Genomic DNA, 19,904 nt, shown 5'->3' with positions numbered 1-19,904 from the left:
GGATACAAGCAAATTAGGTGCAAGGCCAGCAGATACTCCCATGGATGTTGACCACAAGTTAGGTGACTGTGTTGGTGAACCTCTGAAAGATGTGAAACAGTTCCAAAGATTAGTGGGAAAGCTGATTTATTTGTCCATGACCCGTCCAGACATTGCCTATTCCGTTGGGGTCCTAAGCCAGTTCATGCACTCTCCCAAGAAACCACACATGGAGGCAGCGGAGAGAGTTCTTAGATACTTGAAGAAATATCCTGGAATAGGTCTATTATTCAGTAAACACAATCACCTAAAGGTGGAAGTCTTTATAGATGCTGATTGGGCAGGAGCTGTGGATGACAGAAAGTCCACAAGTGGGTATTGCACATTTGTGGGAGGAAATCTAGTGACCTGGAAGAGCAAGAAACAAAGTGTGGTAGTGAGGTCAAGCGCTGAAGCTGAATATAGAGCTATGGCACATGGGGTGGCTGAAGTCCTTTGGCTAAAGAATCTTCTAGGGGAGCTTGGAGTTGTTATTCATAGTCCTATGTCTCTTTACTGTGACAACAAGGCTGCAATAAACATCGCCAGCAACCTTGTCCTACATGAGAGGACCAAGCACATTGAGGTGGACAAACACTTCATAAGGGAAAATTTGGAAAAAAGGGAAATTTGCATCCCTCAATGTCAACTCCAAGGAACAACTTGTTGATGTCCTCACAAAGGGGCTTCTATACTCGCGGCACAATGAGTTATGTGACAAGCTAGGCATAATAGACATATTTAGCCCAACTTGAGGGGGAGTGTTGTAAGGCTTATTTAATTGCTACTTTATAGTTGCTGTTAGTAGGCTGACTTCTTAAGATACTGTTAGTTAGGTACTTGTTTTTTTTTTTTTTTTCTTATTAGTTTGGTTCTAGGTTGTGCCGCCAGGGGCATACTTGTAATTTCTATTCTTTTTATTAAGTTAATATAAATAGAGAACTGGCGGCAGCTAGATCAATCAACTAATTTGTGTTCTTTATTGTGATTGGCTGAAAAATGAATACAAAAATCATGTAGTGATAACAGAACATATGTGAGTCTTCAACAGTATGAAGCAACCTTCTCGTGCTATATGTGACGGTTGCTATGTTACTCTGTCACTTAAATAGGGGAACCTGGACTAGGTTTCTTACTTGACCTCTATGTACAAAATGCCTGCCTTACCTAGGTAACATACAAGGCAACAAGGGGTAGTTGTACATGATTGCTATGATCAAGTAGCTTGGAGGCCTCAAGTGAAAGCCCAGATGAGTAGAAGGAATGCTGTAATTATCCTCTTTTTACTTTTTTAATGGACCTGAGGCCTTAAGGGGCACTCACCCACCCAACCACTTAGAAATCCTTGTCCTAATTAAGGTAGCTTTCTTGTTGTAGATAGCATATTTGGATAAAATCATATAATACTTGATAATGCTTCACTCTGCATAAAGCTAATGCAGAGTTGGTGATCTATTGCCTTTTCTCGCACTGTAACTTCATTTATTCATTGTGGAAAATTTTCTTTAAATAATTTTGCATAGACTGGAAAAGTTTCCAAGGCAAGTATCACCAGATTGAATAGCCAATCAGATCCGCTATTGGGAGATTGAGCTCCCGGGCTTCAGCTACAGGAGACCTTGCTCAACAGCCAATCTTTGGTTATTTACATTCTGTAAACCTGTGCTGTATCTGAATTGTAGTGGACTTTGTTGAGGCTGGGTTCAGTTGGCTGAACCTGCCCTTCTTTTAGCATTTTTTATCTCTAACAAATTTCCTTTATCTTTTTTGAAACAAAAAAAGTAAACAGAGAATTCTGGTACATGTTATCTGTCACTTCATGCTGGAGCATTTTTGTAATTAAGGGAATTCCTAGATCTTTGACGACAGGGCCCCAAGTTTTGAAGGCTGTACAGATAAAGATCATATTCAACTTGTTGCTATGTCTGTGGCCTTTGGTCCTAAAAGATGCATTAATTTTGTTCTCAGCTGGGATCTGTTAATACAAAATGCTCTTAATTTACTCTTCCCACCTAGCTATCTATGTTCCTTTTATAGCGTATTTGTAATTTCAGTATGGTTTTTTTCTGAATTAAATTCTTACCTTATCTACTAGAGAAAGAAAAATAAAAGTGTAGACTTTATGAAACTTAAAACCATATAGTTAAGCTACTGAAAAGAAAACAGCCCAACTTAAACAAAATAAATCAAATACCTGTAGTAATCTTAATGGTGAATATTGGAAACCGGAATGGTAGAATATTGTAGTTATTATGTGAGAAAATGATTTTGGCTTATTGAATCACATTAGATCTTGGAAAGACATTTGCAATGTATCCTGACTGCCATAATTGACATATAGGGGATCTTTTCTGCTCTACTGCATCACCTAATAAATTGGAAAAAGAAAACAAAATAGGTCAGTAGATGAATAATTTGCGTTTGCTCCGCCAGGTGGGCATGGAATGTGAACTGTTTTTGTATAGATGAAAGATTAAGTGTACTTTCTATGAGACCATGCAAAAAATTCAAATATCCCTACATAGAATGGAGAACCAAGATGAAGAAGTAATTCTCATGTTCTGTGATGGATACAAGTCAGACCATCATAGACATCAGTGTCCACTACTATAGGGGCAGTGGGCATTTTCAATAGAACAGATAAAATGCATAGAGATCAGAAAGAACACCATAATTGAGCATTCTGCTGGGCCAACTTCAACCAAGACATGAAAATGGTGTATAGCTGTGAAGAATGGATGACACTAGGTACTGTGCATATTGATTTATATGGTTCTCTAGCTGACATGCTAATTTTCATGCCTGAGGATCTTGCAAGAAAAGAAATAAATGGGGCTTCAACAGGTGGAATAACATATGGTTTAATCCACTGCAAAGGAACCTTAACTAGGATTTGGCATGCTAATACTCCTCCTGGAAGATAGGAGTTCCTATGAAAATGCACAAATAATTGGAGCATGCTATTTTTAATGCAGACATTGGGAATTAAGAGCCTTACAAGGTGGTGGAGCATATAAATTTAATCCAAAGAGAAGCAGAGAACCTTACTGCATACAGGTTTTGACATGCTGACAACTCTTCTTAAAGAGAGTTCCTTTTTAAAATGCACATGTAGATGGAACATGGCTTTTGTTAATGCATGTCATCAAGTGTTGGCTTTTGTTCTTAAACTGTTGAAACTATAGTGTGGAAGGTGGAAAAATGGGTTAAAACTGAAATATTTTTATTCATTTCAGAAGATGACATTTTGAAGGGCTGGCAACAAATGGCAGAAACTTATCTCACTAGATCAATCATCATAAAGGAATGAACTCCACCATCTGCTTACCAATGGAAGCTTAACTTTGATGGATGTAGCATTGGAAACCAAGGACCATCAGGAATTGGGGGATTATAAGAAACTCTTTTGGGAATTTCTTGGCTAATATATTCAGGTTCAATGGGGAAGGGGACTCTGCAACAGTGGAATTGAGAGCTTTTACTACAAGGATATCAGCTTTGCAAGGGGAATCTGCAACAACAGACTACACAATTGTTGCCTATATGGTCCATAGTAATTATGGTTTTAGTTAGTCTTCATTGTTGTGCAAATCGGGGTGGTTGGGGTTAAAGGTGCCAGCTGGTTGCTGGTATAGACTCCTGGTGGGCATAGTGGCGACATGGAATCAAATCCTGCCTTCATCAGGGTCTGGAGATACCTGCCCCCCAATTGTGCAGCCCATTTGCCTAGTTGGGTTCTGAAGCTGTTAGATTTTATAGTGTTTCAATTGATTTTCCATTTAACCCATGTGCTATCAGCAGATATATGGACACAAATCTCACCAAAACACGGCCAGTTTACTAACCATGTAGCTGTTATATGATGAAGTTAAAAATGAGCTATTTCATTGATCAGATATGAGGCGTTTCCTTACCATGCAATCAAAGGGTCTCTATGTGTGATAAGCTTATTCTTAGTTTTCTCAATGTTACAGACATATGAAGAATACCTTCAGATTCATGGCAGAAGCAGTGAAGCATCTCACCTTCGGGTTAGTATTATACATTTTTTGTCTTGTAGTGTGAATATGTTCAAGACATATATGGGTGTTACTGTGTATTCGTTATACTATATTGCGTATAATACTTTGGGTCCCCTGACTGTTGCAAGTTTTCCCATTTAAAGTATCATAAAGACCATAATTCTTCTGATCCAGTTGTGTTCTTTCTGTGGCCAAAACATGGTAAAACAAATTATCTGCATACTCTGCTTTATTGAAAAGTGAATGTTGATGTCAAAATTCCTTGCCCGGTCAGCCAGCGTAAAGAATGGCAACCAGCTGAGCTGTAAGATGACTGACAAACTATTGATAGCTGGATACCTGTACAAAGGTGCCATGTTATTCAATTTTCAGTCTAAATTTTGTATCCAATGCCATATTCATTTGTGCTGTTGCTGTATCTGGGTATATCATAGCTGAAAAACCTAGATATAATATCTGGAGTCTTATCAGATATTTCTTGTCAGAAACATGGTTCAAAGTATTGATACTCTTTTCAACCATCAATACTCTTGTTTATTTTTTATTTTTTTCACTTTGACAATTCAACCATAGATATATTAAGATGAATATTAATGTTTAAACCTATTAAAAGAAACTAAATCGAAGTATTTGGCATTTCGGTGATCCTGAAAACCAATACATATTGATATTTTGAACCTTGATCGGAAAGTATGTTTCCACATGGACATACAAAGGATGCAGAAATTGATGAATTTATAAAATGGTTCCTGCCTAATAGAAGGGCAGACATCAGTCAGACTACCTCAACAACTTTGACTTGTTCAGAGTCTTCAGTCTCAGAGATCTGTACTTTGTGTAGTTCCCATAATGGTGAGATTAAACCTCAATCTCCTTGGCAAGGTCTGTTAGTCCTCTTGATTACCATGTTTATGACAGTTATGGCTTCCAGGTTCTAAATAATCTATAATCACTCTGACAGGCTGGCCCATCGTGGAGCATACAGGGTCCACCAAGTATAGAGCATCCTGATGATCGGTTAGTGACAGTTGACACTGTTGAAATGTTGCTCATTCACTGTGGTTGTTGAATCTAACAGTTATTATTGTGCAGATACTCCCGATATCTCTCTGATTGGTATAAATCTCAAAAGAGGTTTTGTCATCCATCGCATAAATGACTGCTAGGTCTCTTACTGAATTGTCTCTATGGTGTAATGCAATGCCTAATATCCCGGACAAAATGGATTGAGGTTTTTAATTTTCTGCAAGAATTACCTGTTTTGTAAAGTAATAGTCCGTCCTGTAATAACTCAGGATTGATTGATTTTGCCCAGGGATGGGGAGTAACCTGTACAGAAATCAAGCTCTTAATACTGCGGAAATCCCCCACCCCCATCCCCCAAAGAAAAAGAAAAAACAGAACAACAATAACATTCTTTTTTGTATTGGTTAATGTAATGTCATTGTAACAAATTTATTTTTCTTAGAGCTGATGTGTGAAACCACCGAACCACCATTCATTACCTTGGATAGCAAAAATGAAGCAAGTTCTTTTTTGTTTCTCGTATTTTTAGTGAATAAACTTTGCATATGCATTGGCAAACAGAAGTTGAAGGCCTAATTTATTCGTCTCGTTGAAGAAACCATCATCACATGTAGTATGCAAATTCCTGCCAACAAGCTCATTAATTCAGTCCAAAGTTCAAAACATCGTCATGTATTGGCCCGTATTGGCTGATAGGCTTGATGTGTATCGTATCAGAGAGTGGTTCAGGGGGTAGACTGGCCTTAGACCAGCCCCTCTGAACCAGATTCGGAAATTAAAAAAAAAAAAAAAACGGTACTGATACAGGCCGATATTCCCTACCAGCGTATCACCCTGTATCAATTTTTTGAACCTTGACTCAGTCTGCTCAAGCTTAGCTACCTGGAACGAGAAGCATTGGGGCATCCTTCAAACCAAAAACAGCCTTAGACAAATTTACCAATATTTACTAGAAATTAGTATAAATTATCTTAAGATAAATTAACATGAGTTACCAAAAATTCCAACAATTACGAAAATTACCCTAAGTTACCAAAAAACGTGTACCCAACAATACAAAACCAGTAATTATCATACAAATTACCATTAATTAGAGGTTAGCAAAAAATTACCAGTAATTTCCTTAAAAATATGATATATTTCAGATTTTGTTGTCATAATTCTTTGATTGATACCAATAAAAGCTTATGTTTCAATGTCATTTTCACCACAGCATTTAATCCTTCTTAACTTCGAATCTCCTTTTTATTATAACAATTGGAGTATCTCAGATGCTTTGTGAACAAAATATGAATTAAAGCCCACAGAAACATTAGTTATAGATTAGATAAAAAAATTAGCTCTAAGAATGATTGTAGTAGAAACAATCAGGATGGTTTAATATCATTTTAATCTTTAAAGCTCAATTAACTTTAATTTTTATTGATGTTAGTGAACAACAACAAATTTAACTCCATAAATCATGCTATTGATGATTTTTTTGTTATATTATATTAATTTTATTAGGTGTTTGATTTGATTTTTCTATTATTTCATTCTAACTTAACAAAACCCCTGCATTCCTACTAGTTCCCATATATAATAAAACACCTCCAGTGTCGGTGTGAACTCCATACAGTACTGAAAGCATGGATTATAGACCAGCGTGTCACTTTGAGAGAGCGTCAGGACAACAGAAGCTGTCCGACGTGAACAACCAAAGTTTTCTCCAACTCCCAGATATTAGCCAATTCCTTTAACCTTAATACTGTTTTTTTTAAGGGCTGACACGGACCAACCCAAACCCGATCGCCCCAAGCCTCAATCCAATATTGTAGGTTGGGCTGGGTTGGGATTTTTAATAAATCAGGTTGGCAAATTTTGGATTCGACCCAAACCCAATTATATATAGGTCGAATTAACGATAAGGCCTGAGGGCTGAGGCAAATATTTCCAAAGCAAGGTATAATGGCTGTTCGAACTGACTTTGCACTGACTGAGTTTCCTTATAAATATTTTTAAGTCTCATTAAATATTAAATGTTCAGACAATTTGATGAGACGTCTGTGCATCAGGGGAGCTTTTGTATGATCTTATTAGTTTTCTAAGGTTAAAATACAAAAACTTCTCCTAGAATTTTTAAGGGATTATATCCGATAAGCGCAACTTTTGAGAAAAATAACCTTTTTAAAATAATTTCTAAAATAAAGTAATTTTTTTTTAAAATATATCAAAAAAAGGGTAAAAAAAACTGTTCATCTCCTTTCCTCCTTAGACCACCGAACAAAATCTCCCCACCTTCGTATCTGCAGCATCCCAAAGTCATCCTGACACTTTATTGCCTCCACATTTACTTCCTCCTGAAAATCATTCTCGCCGTTGTTGCATACTGGCTCGTGCCCTGCTTGGTCTGGAGCTGGAAGCACAGTTCGACGATCCCTACCTCTCCACCTCGCTACAGGACTTCTGGGGACGAAGACGGAAGACGGAACATCATGGCATCCAATTTCCTGCGCTCCACTGTATACGACCGTACGTGAAGCCTCGCCGCACTACCAGCCATACTGGCGACGTTCGTGGTGTCGGGGCTGATACACCAACTCATCATCTTTTATTTGGGGCGTTTAGAGCCCACATGGGAGATCACGTGGTTCTTCATCTTCCATAGGTTCTGCTTAGCATTGGAGATCCCAGCAACAAACGCTTTGGCCACCTGGTGGCGGTTACATCGGACTGTTTCGGGCACCAGCTTCAGGCTCTTCTTTCTGCAATTCCTGAGGAGCGGTGCCGACGTTAGAGCGCTGGGGGAGTACGCTACCGTGCGAGGAGGTGATGGCAATTTCTGGCGATTTAAGTTTTTATTTTGTAACAAATTATAATTTTGTTGTTTTTTTTTCGCTTTCTGCCCCTCCTGCGCCGGTTTACTTTCTGGGAAGTTCCATGATTTTTTGTTATTACTTGGCCGGAGAAATACAGAGGCAAAGAGGAAGACGAGCTACGGTGTTGATGATTGGCCCACAACATCCACAACATCCCCTTTGCCATTTTTTTGATGATTGGCCCAAGAACCACTCTAATTGCTCTGGCATTCCCAGGTGGAAGAAATCCAATCAGATCAGATACAATTCTTTATTTCAATCCTTGTGGCTTTCTTAGAGTTTTCGTCATCCTCATCTTCACCCATCCCTGATAAAGGGGTATTAGATCTTTTGAGCACCACCAGAGAAAGGGCCGAGTCTTCCATTAATCATCTATACACAATTCACATTTTACTTCAGAAGGAAGAAAAAGCTTATGTGCAATGGGTTATTTTAGTGAAAATGTATATAAACTAATTTATAAAAGGGTAAAATGGGTATTTAAAAAATATGATTGTCAGAAACTCTAGGAGAGGTTTTTGTATTTTACCCATTTTCTAAATAGGAAATTTTCGTCCTTGTGAAAGAAAATGGCAAAAAAATATAAAAGAGATGCAGCAATTTAGCCAAGGACTGTTAAGACACATCGACCAATCAGGAATCCACGTGGTGCATAGGCACGCGTGGTGTGAAGGAAACCAAGCAAGAACCCACGGGGTGTATAGGCACACATGGCATGAAGGAAACCAAGCGCGAGCAAAGGGTTTGATGATGAAATTTTTTATCAAGAGAATTTCATTGGAATCCAAATTACATTCTATGTATTTAGTATAGCTTTCATTTATTAAATAAATATTTGTAATTGATTCGTCTTCAAAACCTTGGGTTACCAGATTACAAATATTTTTATTCTTTTTTCTTTTAACTGATGAACCTTCGAATTTCGTAAATCACATAGTTCACATGTCCATCTAATTTGAACAACAGCAAATCCAAGGCTTTTCTTTTGACTGTTGACACAGGAGAAAACCACTGCAATTTGTTATTAGATTTTCTCAAATTATAGTTATTATATAAGGCTTTCCATGACTAGAATTGAACATCTTTTTTCAATACCTGTAGTAATTACACATGTTAGAATCACATTCTTTTACAATGGTTGTAAAAGATCATACAACCATTGTAGAGTTGGTAACAACACAAAACAAGTCCCTGCACAAAATCACACATGTGATTTTGCACTAAAAGGCAAGGGAAAATTTATACTCAGTAATTTGGCTTGAGTGACAATTTGATCCCCAAACTTTAAAATGTGATAATCCAATACTCGAACTTTCAAAATGTGATAATCCAGTATTTATCGTTAACCAGTATCAGCCATTAAATGGCATTTGAAAAGTCGAAATTGCCCTTCAAATGCCATCTAATTCTCTTTATCAACCCATCCAAACGTTGACAAAAAATTGAACAGTCTCAAATCCTAGCCTTTTATTCAAAAAAGTTGATGACTGTTTAAAAGAATCTAGAATTTGGGACTGTTTATTTTATTGTCAATGTTTGGATGGTTGATAAAGAGAATTACATGACATTCTTAGGGAATTTTTTACTTTTCAAATGTCATTTAATGGTTGATTAATGGACTAGTTAATAACAAGTACTGAATTGTCACATTTTGAAAATTCAGATACTGGATTATCACATTTTGAAAATTCGAATACTGAACTATTACATTTTAAAATTTAGAAACCAAATTGACACTCGAACCAAAATACAGAGTACTGATAAGAAATTTTCCCAAAAGACAAAGAACAAATCATCAAGTTCATCCACTTAAGCCATATCAAACAGCCCCTAAGAGTCTGGTGATGGTTAAGCACAGGAAGTAATAAATATATAGAAGGGTGTATAAAAGGGGTTGAATTTTCACCTTCATGTGCTTTTTGTCTTCCAATTGGTGGACTGATGCAAGTAAGCATATTAAGGATGTTTCAGAATTCAGATACTTGTCTAACACAAATAATTGCAGCTTACTTTTCTAGAAATTTGGAGCCTTTACAAGAGTGTAAATGAATATTCAAAAAGGAAGGACAGCATTAACCAGCTTTACAAATGTTCCTCACTTTTCTGAGCAAGTATGATCAACAGTTTACAAGAGATTTTGTATGTCCACAAAGCAAAAGGAAACCAACTCAGGTTTTTTTTTTTTATTTCCTTGTAAGATAATGAAAATTTTGGGCGACAATTCTCACCCTGTTTTAAAAGTTGTGCAGGAAAGAGGAAAAAGTCCCCTGGCCCACTACAAATTAAATCGTAGGAGAAAAGAAGGCGAACTGGGGGACTCTTGCCTCTTGCTGCCTTTTGATCGGATTTTTCTTTCTCATCCCTTTGAGGCCTTAATCATGATTTCATCGAAAGCTTTATACTGAATTGGGATTTGTAGGACAGAGACTACATATCTCCATGGAATATGTATCATCCATGAAAGATGATAGAATGGAGATTACCAACAACAAACAGTACATCCTGTGGAAAAGCCTTCCGCCTTGGATCATTAATTAATTAATTAATTAACTCAAACTCACCGAGGCTTCTTCCGAGACTTGAATGGGAAATTGGAAGGTGGCGAGGGGGAGAATTCGAAGGGAAAGTGGGGAGGCTCAGACTCACCGGAAAGCATGCCCACAACTTCTTTCATCGTGGGTCGACGGGAAGGTGATCTTTGTAGGCAGAGGACTGCAACATTGATACAGAGGAGTGCTTGCTCTCGATCCATACACTGAATAGATGGGTCTACAAGATCTAGCAGCTTGCCGGTGTGAGCAAGGTGGCGAGCCCACGAAATGAGGTTTGCACGCTCGAACTCCGACATGGGAGAAGCTGTCACCTGGAGGGGCCGCCGGCCAGATATCAGAACCAACAGCACAACTCCATAACTATAGACATCACACTTCTCCGAGAGCTTCCCAGCACCACCATACTCAGGAGCAGCGTAGCAGACAGTGCCCCTCATGCTAGGAGTGCTGCTGACACCACCACTCTTGGCTATCTCTCCACTTGCCCAATCCTGACTGTTGCGACGACCATTCCGTAGCTCCCCACTTAGCCCGTCCAACCACCAATCAACGCTGCTCCGACTGCTTCTTCTGCTTTTCTTCTTTCTCTGCGCTCCAATATCATCGTCCCTTTGCCACCAATGCTCTCCTCCACCAACAGCGCAGTTCTTGACTCCTCTTTTCTTCTTCTTCCGAGTAAGCTCCTCGCAGAACTCCTCCCGCCACCACTCCCTTGGCGGTCTGCACTTCTTCTGAATCTTCTCCTCATCCAACGACGTCCACCACTCTAAACGCCTCTGCAGTTTCTTCCGCTCCGATTTCCCACTAGGCCTACCATTTTCAACAGAAGCCGAGGCCGCAATCCAGTCACTCTTGGGCCTCTCCTTCTTTATCTCAGTCCCAATCCACTCCATCACATAGTCCTTCACCTCCCCAGACTCGGAACCTACTCCCCCATTATCCTGACGCCACCACCAGTCCTTCCGGTTTCCAGTAATGCTATTTTTCCTTGCACCCTTCCGATTTCCACCACCAACGTAGTCTTTCCCACTGTCCACGCTGAGTTTATCGAAATACCCCTCCGACACACTCGTCTTGTCCAACATTTCTGATGGCGACGGCTCCGCGATAACTGCTTCCGGTGATGCCTCAATATCCGGAACCCTCAAGTAACTCTCCGGCGACTGATCCACACCAATATGCGCCTCTTCGTAACCCGTCGCCACGCTCTCCGTCTCTCCAAGTACAGATCCATTGTCCTCCCCTCCACCGGCACCTCCACCGCTAATCTCCGATCCCTCTTTCTTCTTCCCCTTGAAATCATTAGTCATCTTGGCTGCAGGACAGTCGGCTACATCCAGCGAGGCTTCGCAAGCATCGTCAGTCTTCAACCGAGCGAGCCCAAAATCTGCAATCTTCGCTGAGAAATAGCAATCCAAGAGAATGTTACTGGGCTTGATATCGCCGTGAATTACAGGCGGATCGCATACAGTGTGAAGGAACTCGAGTCCTTTAGCAATGTCGAACGCAATAGAGAACCGTTTGCTCCAGTCCATCAGCTCCGGGCATTTGCGGTCGAGCAACGCATCCTGCAAGCTCCGGTTGTGCATCAACTCATACACGAGTAGCATCCGCCGACGCTTGCGGTCGCAGGAGAAGCCAAGAAGCGCCACCACTCGATCGCAGACGATCTTCCCAGCGAGGGCGAGCTCGTTCTGGAACTCACGTTCACCCTGTAGGGAGCCGGAATCCATGAGCTTGACGGCGATTTCTAGACCGGAGGGGAGGGAGCCCCGGTATACGGAGCCAAAACCGCCTTGGCCCAGGCGGTTATCTGGAGAGAATGATGCCGTGGCATGGCGGAGGACGGAGTAGGAGAAGCGGTGTGGGGGCTTCAAATCGGACGGGGCCGTCCTCTTCCGGGAGAGCTTCCGGTAGAGCACAGCGAAGAAGACGAATAGGGAAAAAGCAATGACCCCACCGGCGATGAGAGTAATGAGATGAGAATTGGTCGGGCGGTTGCGGGGGCGGTGGTTAGGTGGTTCAGTGATGGGAATAGTCTGAGGTGGGTATGCTTCCACCGGAAAGATCAACGGCGGCGGTGGTGTCGGGCGTGATGGCATGGTGGAACCGAAACCAGAAAATCAATCAACATAAAACCACGACCGTAACTAACTTGGAACGTCGTGAAGAAGAAGAAGAAGAAAGAAGTTCTGACTGGATCTGGAATGACTTCTCTTTCAGACTCTCTGTTCTCTGCTAATCTTTGTTGGTTTCGAGTCTTTTCAGTTTTCACTCCGATTATCTGCAAAAAAGCTCTCTACTTCCCCACAATACAAACAAACACCCATCATCTGAGCTTGCTCTCAGCTTCTTCTACTGGCTTCGAGTGTGTGAGTTTGTGTTTGACCATTTCTCTAAACCCGTTACAATGACGTAAATGCCACGAATGTCGGATCGTTTTACTGAAGACGTTGTGGCTAATTCAGTAATTTCGACGAATCTCGTTTTGACTTCCATTGCCCACACTCTCCATCCATATTCATCCATCCCTATTCTATCTATCCATGTCTATACAAAAAAGACCGAAGAAAAAATCAGTAGTTCAGTACCTTTACGCCGGGACGGACGGAGGTCAGTGGTCACTGGTCGATAGCTCGTGACTCGGATTTCCGAGATTAGTCTTCTGAAACACAAGAATAATATTATTTTAATCATGGAGATTACCGGGAAACCGAAAAGCGAAGGTTCCCATCAGAAAGTTGTTAACACGCAACGATAAGATGACTCGATCTCGATGTGTCATCCAGCCCTGTCACGTGACTTTGGACGGTTTTGTTTGATTTTCCCTTCTAGTCTAAGTGGGGCCAACCTGTTGGAAAACTTTCGAATTTCGATTCCTCCCGTCCCGGGTTGATTGCTGATTGTTGTTTATATGGTTTATATGGAATCATCAAATCATCCAATGCCCCACGCCGCCACGCCATGCGGAACTTTCCGTTATGTTTGGAATGGAGGAGGATTATTAATGACTGTTTTCCATGTTTCGTACCTAGCACTGTGTTCTTGCATTGTTCTCGTCCTCGACCTCGATAAATTTTCAAAACCGTTGGATCCGAATATGTTAGGTGGAGGGTGCCTAGCGAAGCAGCAGGAAACTAGCGACGTGGGTCTGCACTTCCGAAAAACGACAAGATACCACCAGGCGATTTCATTTACGTTGTCCTCCATGTGTTACTACTGTGTTATCCTTTTCCATTGATGCATTGACCAAAATACCCCCACATGAGTACCGCTACCCCGGGTCGGGTCGACCCGGTCCCAACCAATATTTAATTAATAAAATTGACATGCAGAAGTACGGACTTGGACTGCGCTTCACCCGACACACACACATGAGTTGAAGTCTTGAAGATATGCATATCCCTGGACTCTTTTTGTGCATTTATGTCTTCCTTTCCATTTGCAGCGTGGTTTCTGTCTATGGTGCAATTGTTCGAAGCGTATTGTAACGGCTACTTTTTTGGGTTCCTCCGTCGGCATTATATCGTGTGGAGGGAGTAGGATGAAGGAACCAGGGAGTTTCCATTTCAGATGGGGGAAGGTTGCTTTTGATGATTGCCTAGAAATGTGGCTCATATATGATTGATTCTTCAGGTGTGTGCCTGATTCCAAAATTTCTCTACTTATTACGCCAATGCTTTCTCTCTACTGCTAGCTCTTTAACTAATTTTTGAAAGCCACGTGGCAAAAAAATCATATTTTCCTGCGTTACGAATAAACAAAAAGATAGTGAACAAAATTAATTCGTCTCTGTATTCGGATTTGAATCAAATATTATCCCTGGGATTTATATTGGATTAGTATCAAATTCTGATTGCAATCACATAGTGAATAAAATTAATAGAATAAATTGGGAAAGATCAAATTATTATATATTATAAATAAAACATACTAAAAATAACATGTTTTAAACTTGAACTTGTAATTCTCTATTAAAATCGCAATATTCAAACTAACTTTTCTAATAAATATAATACTTTTTTTAGCATATAATAATTTCTTGACTATATAATGTCAATATTTGTCTTGACTTCACGTCCAGAGTCCAGACTACTGTACAAGCCACCTAATCCATTTATTTTTCTCTCTCCCACATTTTATTCTCTCTTTCTCTCTCATCAGATAGGATTGGGTAGGGTGGATTCATACTCCAATTATAAGATGGATGGATTTGGTTCACCATTAACCAAAGCGAATTCGAATTTAAATTCGAACGAACAGTTCGGATGGGTTAGACCCATATTTATGAAATGTATTGCATGAAATTTTTTGAAAAGAAAAATAGTTATTGTTTGCAGTATCGAATAACCATTAACTAAAGAGAAAGAAATATAGATTGCATTTAGTATCAACATTAGCGCCTGAGCGTCTGTTGTTTCGTAAGTAGAAAGTCGTAGGTTAGGCTCTTGGCCCGTTTAATTGACTTTGTTTACTATTAATTATAATTTAAAAAAAAAATACAAACAGTAGATTGGAGTATGAACCAAACTGTCATATAAACCAAACCCAAAATCCAACTTATTAGACCAGACCGGACTGAAATCACTACCTTGTAAAGAAATTAAGAACACAGTACCCGCGGAAGCCCAAGGTTGCAATTTGCAAACCCGGTTTATTTGGTTGGACCGTTGGAACTGGAGTAGAGGGCAATGGCAACCCCACCTACACACCTGAGATCACATCTTTGCCCCACAACGTTCTACAGCACATCTCCATCGTGTACTGGGAACATCTCCCGATCTGGTATTATCATGGGGAGATGTTCCCAATATACGGGAGGGATGTGCTATGGGGTGTGAACTCTATACACCAATCCATGTAACTTCTGGACAAGAGTGACGGTGGTTAATGTGTAAAGAAACATGGACAACACGTCACTTGGTTTACATGGGATTCTCTGAACCCATGAGAGCTGTCATCTCCTGTCTATAACAGATAGTGCAGCGAAAGAAGCAGCTGAACTGTCCACTTTGCCACGTGGGTAAATATCCTTGAGTTCCAAGTAGCAATTGATGGAGGTAGGCCAGAATCCGGATCTCCTATCCACAGTACATCACAGCTGTACATTTAGAATTTCTCCCATGAATAATATGTAAATAATGTACCATAGGTAAGTGTGGGTTGGAGATCCAAGCTAAAGCTCGGACAAAATCATTTTATTGACATTTTATATCCCTCACACTAAATACAATTTTTTATTTATCACTAGAAAATTTCCGATAAAAATGGCTTCTTAAGTTAACAGACTCACCAAATCTATGCAAGCGTCCTTCCAACTTTCACGTTGGCTGGCATTTATGTAACAAACAAGATGTACAGCAATAATTTATAAAAGAAGTAGGGGTGGATTGGAAACTGAATCGGGCTGAATTTTAGCATGTTTCAACTCAGTTTAATTAAAATATTCCTATATTTAAATTTGAATTTAAGTCTGATTCGAATTATATTTTTCAATTTGAATTTGGGTTTTATTAATATTTGATAAATTTGAATTTGATTTGAAAGTTCAGTTTGGAAGGAGTACAAGTACAAATACATACAAAATATAACCTTTTACACTTTACATATTTGTATTTGTACTTCTTCCAAACTAAGCTGAAAGATCAAAAATAAACCTGGAAAGGAAAAAATCTTTATGTTTTTTTTTCATTTTGTCCTGGCTGTGTTTGGTTGCGGGGTAAACTTATTTGTACTAATACAAATGCATGGGAGTGTAAATGTAAAAAGTGCAAATTCTTGTTTACTTTTATTTTATTCTGTTCATGTCTTAATTTACTTCATTTATACTACAATTAAATAAAATAAGCTAAAATTAAAAAAAAAAGGTCAGAATTTACACTCAAATCATTTGCACTGTCATAGTTTTGCATCAGTGAAAATTTATTTGCATTGCACCTAAACACAGCCTGAAGAACTCAAATAGACCTTCATAAAAGAGGAAAGAACTCATCCTTCTGGTAAATAATCCATTTGGCCACATCCACATGTAAAATAAGAGAACAAAATTTTAGACCTTCCAACATCCACTTATACATAAATAGGCCTGACAACTATCCAAGTTGACCCAACAGAATTGAACCAACCCAATCCTATTACATAGGGTTTGAAATTGCATAAGGGTATGCAATTTCAGAAATCTGCATTGAACTTATCCGTACGTTTTCGAAAAAATTAAGGAAAAAATGAACTATAGAATTCTAAATTTTACTATATATTTATAATAATTCAAAATATCAAATACCCGCATGATCTTACAGAGGGCTAAGAATTCTGACACTAAGCTGAACCTCAAAAATTAACCCTAATATCTAAATGTTGATCATGACTGTGCATATAATGCACCAACACTTTGACATTGATATGTCTCATACTCGACAATTAGTCACTTCAAAGAGACACCCTCATATTTTTTTGGGGTTTTTACTGTTCAGTCCACCCCTAGGTGGAGCTACTAGTAGATTAGGGGTGGACTGAATCCTATCCATGGATTGGTGCTAAATTCATGGGCATGATGCGATTTAGAAGAACGGGAATTGCAATCCAAAAATCTCTATTTTTTTTAGGGGATATTTGATGGGATTTCATGGGAAGAGGTACGATCTTAGGCCCCGTTCGTTTTTTGGTAAGTTACTCACCTAGGTAAATGTACTTACTCGGTAAGTGTTTCCTAGGAAAGACTTATCTGGATAAGTGCATTTACCCATGTTTTTTTATTTCCCATGTAAATAAGGTAATGACCATTTTAGCCATAAAAATCCATTATTAAAATGGACATTTGTTTCCCATTCAAATGTTGGCAATTTTCCCCCAGGTGGAAAAGTTATTTATCCATCTAGGAGATGGGTATCATACCCAGGAAAATAAACTTTCTCTGATCCTCACATAAATCTGAAAAAAAAAAACAAAAAAAACAAACATGGGATTCTTAGTCAATGGGAATCAAAATCCCATTGACCAACTTTCTCTCCTCTCAAAACCCAGAAAAAAAATGCCCCCTTAAATCTTTAAACCCCTATCAAAAAGAAAAAAAAAAAAAGTCAGGGAAAGTCTTTAAATATTGTCAATAATGTGAGGGAGGTGTTAGATAACTTCCTAAAAAATATAAAACAAAAATAAATAAATAAATTTGAACCCCAAATCCCATTTAATTGCAGAGAATTTCAATTCTGAAAATAGATTTAATTACCTTGACGAAGGAAGCGTCGACCATTGCATAAAAACAAGCAGGAGGTGGGTGGCAGCGGCAGGCTTCACCTCTTGCTGTCATCAAATACAAGACAATCACTCGTTAGAGATTCGCTGAAAACGCATATGAGGGGTCCAGCTCCAGCATTGAGTCGACGACAGAATTTCCGTTTTCCTAGCAACTACGTCTGCATCCACGTCGCCTTCTCTCATCTCAGGCCAATATATATATCTGGCCCTATACGCTCCACCTCTCCTCCACCTCCTAACTCATGGTCCGTTTGGAAAGGCCGTTGAAGCTTTGGGTTCAGCTGTTATGGGAAAGTACTAAAAGAAGTTTTATGAAAAAATCTGTGTTTCTTACCAAACAATACTTATCCAAATAGGACCCCACTTTAGAAAACCAAAAGCCGCAGCCTAAAAACTAAAAACCCTCCCAAGCATATCCATGGAAGACAAAGAAATACGGAAAAGAAAACAAAATTGGTTATTATCAAGAAAAGCCAACTCGAGTGTGACAATCGAACAGCGATGCAGACGTGACTTACCAAGGGAAGTTCAATAGTGAATGGAGGAAGACGGTCAATGGTCACCACAGTGGTCCACTCCACGTCCAAAGCCTTTCCTCCAGTAAGGCTAGGGGTGCAACTTGGGCGGGCCCAGCCCGAGGCCGAACTGGCCCAAACCGGAATTTTACACAGATTGGGCTTAGATTTTCAGTCTTTGGGTTGGGCTTGGGCCCAAGAAGTCAGGTTTTTTTTATCTTTCGGGCCGGGCTTAGGCCTAGCCCTTAGGTAGTTTGAACCCGGCCTGAGCCTGGTTCAGGCACATATATATATACATTTATACATATATATGTGCATATATGTAAATGTTGCACATATATTTACATATATATGCATACATATTTGTATATATAACATTTGTATAGATATTTTACATACATATTTACGTACGTACATATATATATATATTTGTATAAATATATTTATATATGTATAATTTTAGAGTGGGTTCATTGACCAACCCGAGCCCGGTTCGGGCCCAAGCCCAACCCAAGTGCATCAAATTACATGGAGGGTTGGGAAAATCGGGCTTGACCTGGGGCTTAGGCCTTATGCCCAAATTTTAGGGCCGGGCCTGGGTTGACCATAAACTTGGCCCAACTCGCCCGACTTGCACCCCTAGGTAAGGCTATGTTTAAGAGTGCTTAAAAATAAGTAGATATTTGAATAAGGGTAAATTTCTTAAACTACCCCTAAGTTTTAGGAAATTGACTAATTATATCCATATTGTTTTAGTAATGTCTTAAAGTACTCTTACTGCTTCTCACAATTGACTAAATCTTCCTTACCTTCAGTGTTTTTTAATGGAATGATTAAAAAGGTTATTTTGCCCATCATTTTTCTTTAAATTTTCAAAATGAAAATTTTGATACCTTATTGAAAGTGAAACAATGTCGTATTAGACATTGTCTGTATATGTCAGTGAAGTTTTGGTCATCATTGTCTACAAGAAAACTGACAATCAAGGGTATTGGTTGTTGTTGTTCTTGTGGGAAAGACGAACGCCCTTACTTTGCTTCCAGTTAACTCCAAAAAGAACTCTGATCAATAATCATGTTGTAGAGAATCCTCCAGGGAATAATTCAGCTAAGGGACCATCTCTTCCTCTGAAGCCAATCCCATATTACCCAAAGGTCCAGCCGATGTGAAATCATTCAAGATGAGCTCTTCAGTTCCCGACCTTCCAATTTTTGGATTAGTGGCATCCCCTCCATCTTTATCTTGAACCTTGGAAGCACAAACTTTGATTCCCAGTTATTTCTCACAATTTCCTCAGATCTGTTTTATCCTCCCCACACTTATTTTAGTTCAACATTTAGGTTCTTAAATCATCTGGCCCCCTATTCTTGGTCTTCACTGCATCACAGTAACAACTACTGCTTAGATTTAGGGCCGTTTGGCAAGTCTTTTTTGAAAGATGTTCTGAAAGCTTTGACAGTCAAAAGGCGATGTGAACTTTTGCATCAAGACCTTAACAGTTTGAAAACCGTTTGGTTAAGGTGCGTTTGTCCATGCGTCTTTCCATGCGAATATGAGTTGAAAAAAAGGCGAAAAGCTCCATTTGGAGCTTCCTAAAAATACCCTGAAATGGGCTTTTCACGTCTTTTTAGGGCTACATCTTTCGGTGGCTAGATC

At 39.3% G+C, this 19,904-nt stretch overlaps 1 protein-coding gene and 1 pseudogene across 6 annotated transcripts in view; one reads left to right on the top strand and one right to left on the bottom strand.

Annotated features, from left to right (window-relative positions):
• LOC104602243 (YTH family protein) overlaps positions 1-5,507 on the top strand; it is an 80,869-nt gene extending 75,362 nt beyond the window's left edge. For 2 of the 5 annotated variants that reach the window (XM_088895738.1, XM_010265857.3), the window contains 3 exons: positions 3,993-4,049; positions 5,002-5,057; positions 5,133-5,507. In XM_088895738.1, the coding sequence (XP_088751864.1) occupies positions 3,993-4,049; positions 5,002-5,057; positions 5,133-5,199 (180 nt within the window). In that variant the 3' untranslated portion in view covers positions 5,200-5,507. Of the gene's footprint in view, positions 1-3,254; positions 4,050-5,001; positions 5,058-5,132 lie in introns of those variants that run through there. The other 3 variants (XR_016080862.1, XR_016080861.1, XR_002022946.2) reach the window with 3 other exon arrangements.
• A 4,498-nt stretch (positions 5,508-10,005) lies between these two features.
• LOC104602242 (receptor-like serine/threonine-protein kinase At2g45590 pseudogene) lies at positions 10,006-13,812 on the bottom strand (annotated as a pseudogene). The gene has a single exon (XR_016080860.1). The product of XR_016080860.1 is annotated as a receptor-like serine/threonine-protein kinase At2g45590 pseudogene (transcript).
• Positions 13,813-19,904: the final 6,092 nt, after the last annotated feature.

This window comes from Nelumbo nucifera, chromosome 1 (assembly GCF_055504915.1).
Source record: "Nelumbo nucifera cultivar China Antique chromosome 1, China Antique-T2T, whole genome shotgun sequence".
Lineage (NCBI taxonomy): Eukaryota > Viridiplantae > Streptophyta > Magnoliopsida > Proteales > Nelumbonaceae > Nelumbo > Nelumbo nucifera.
This window is presented reverse-complemented; position numbering and strand designations above follow the sequence as displayed.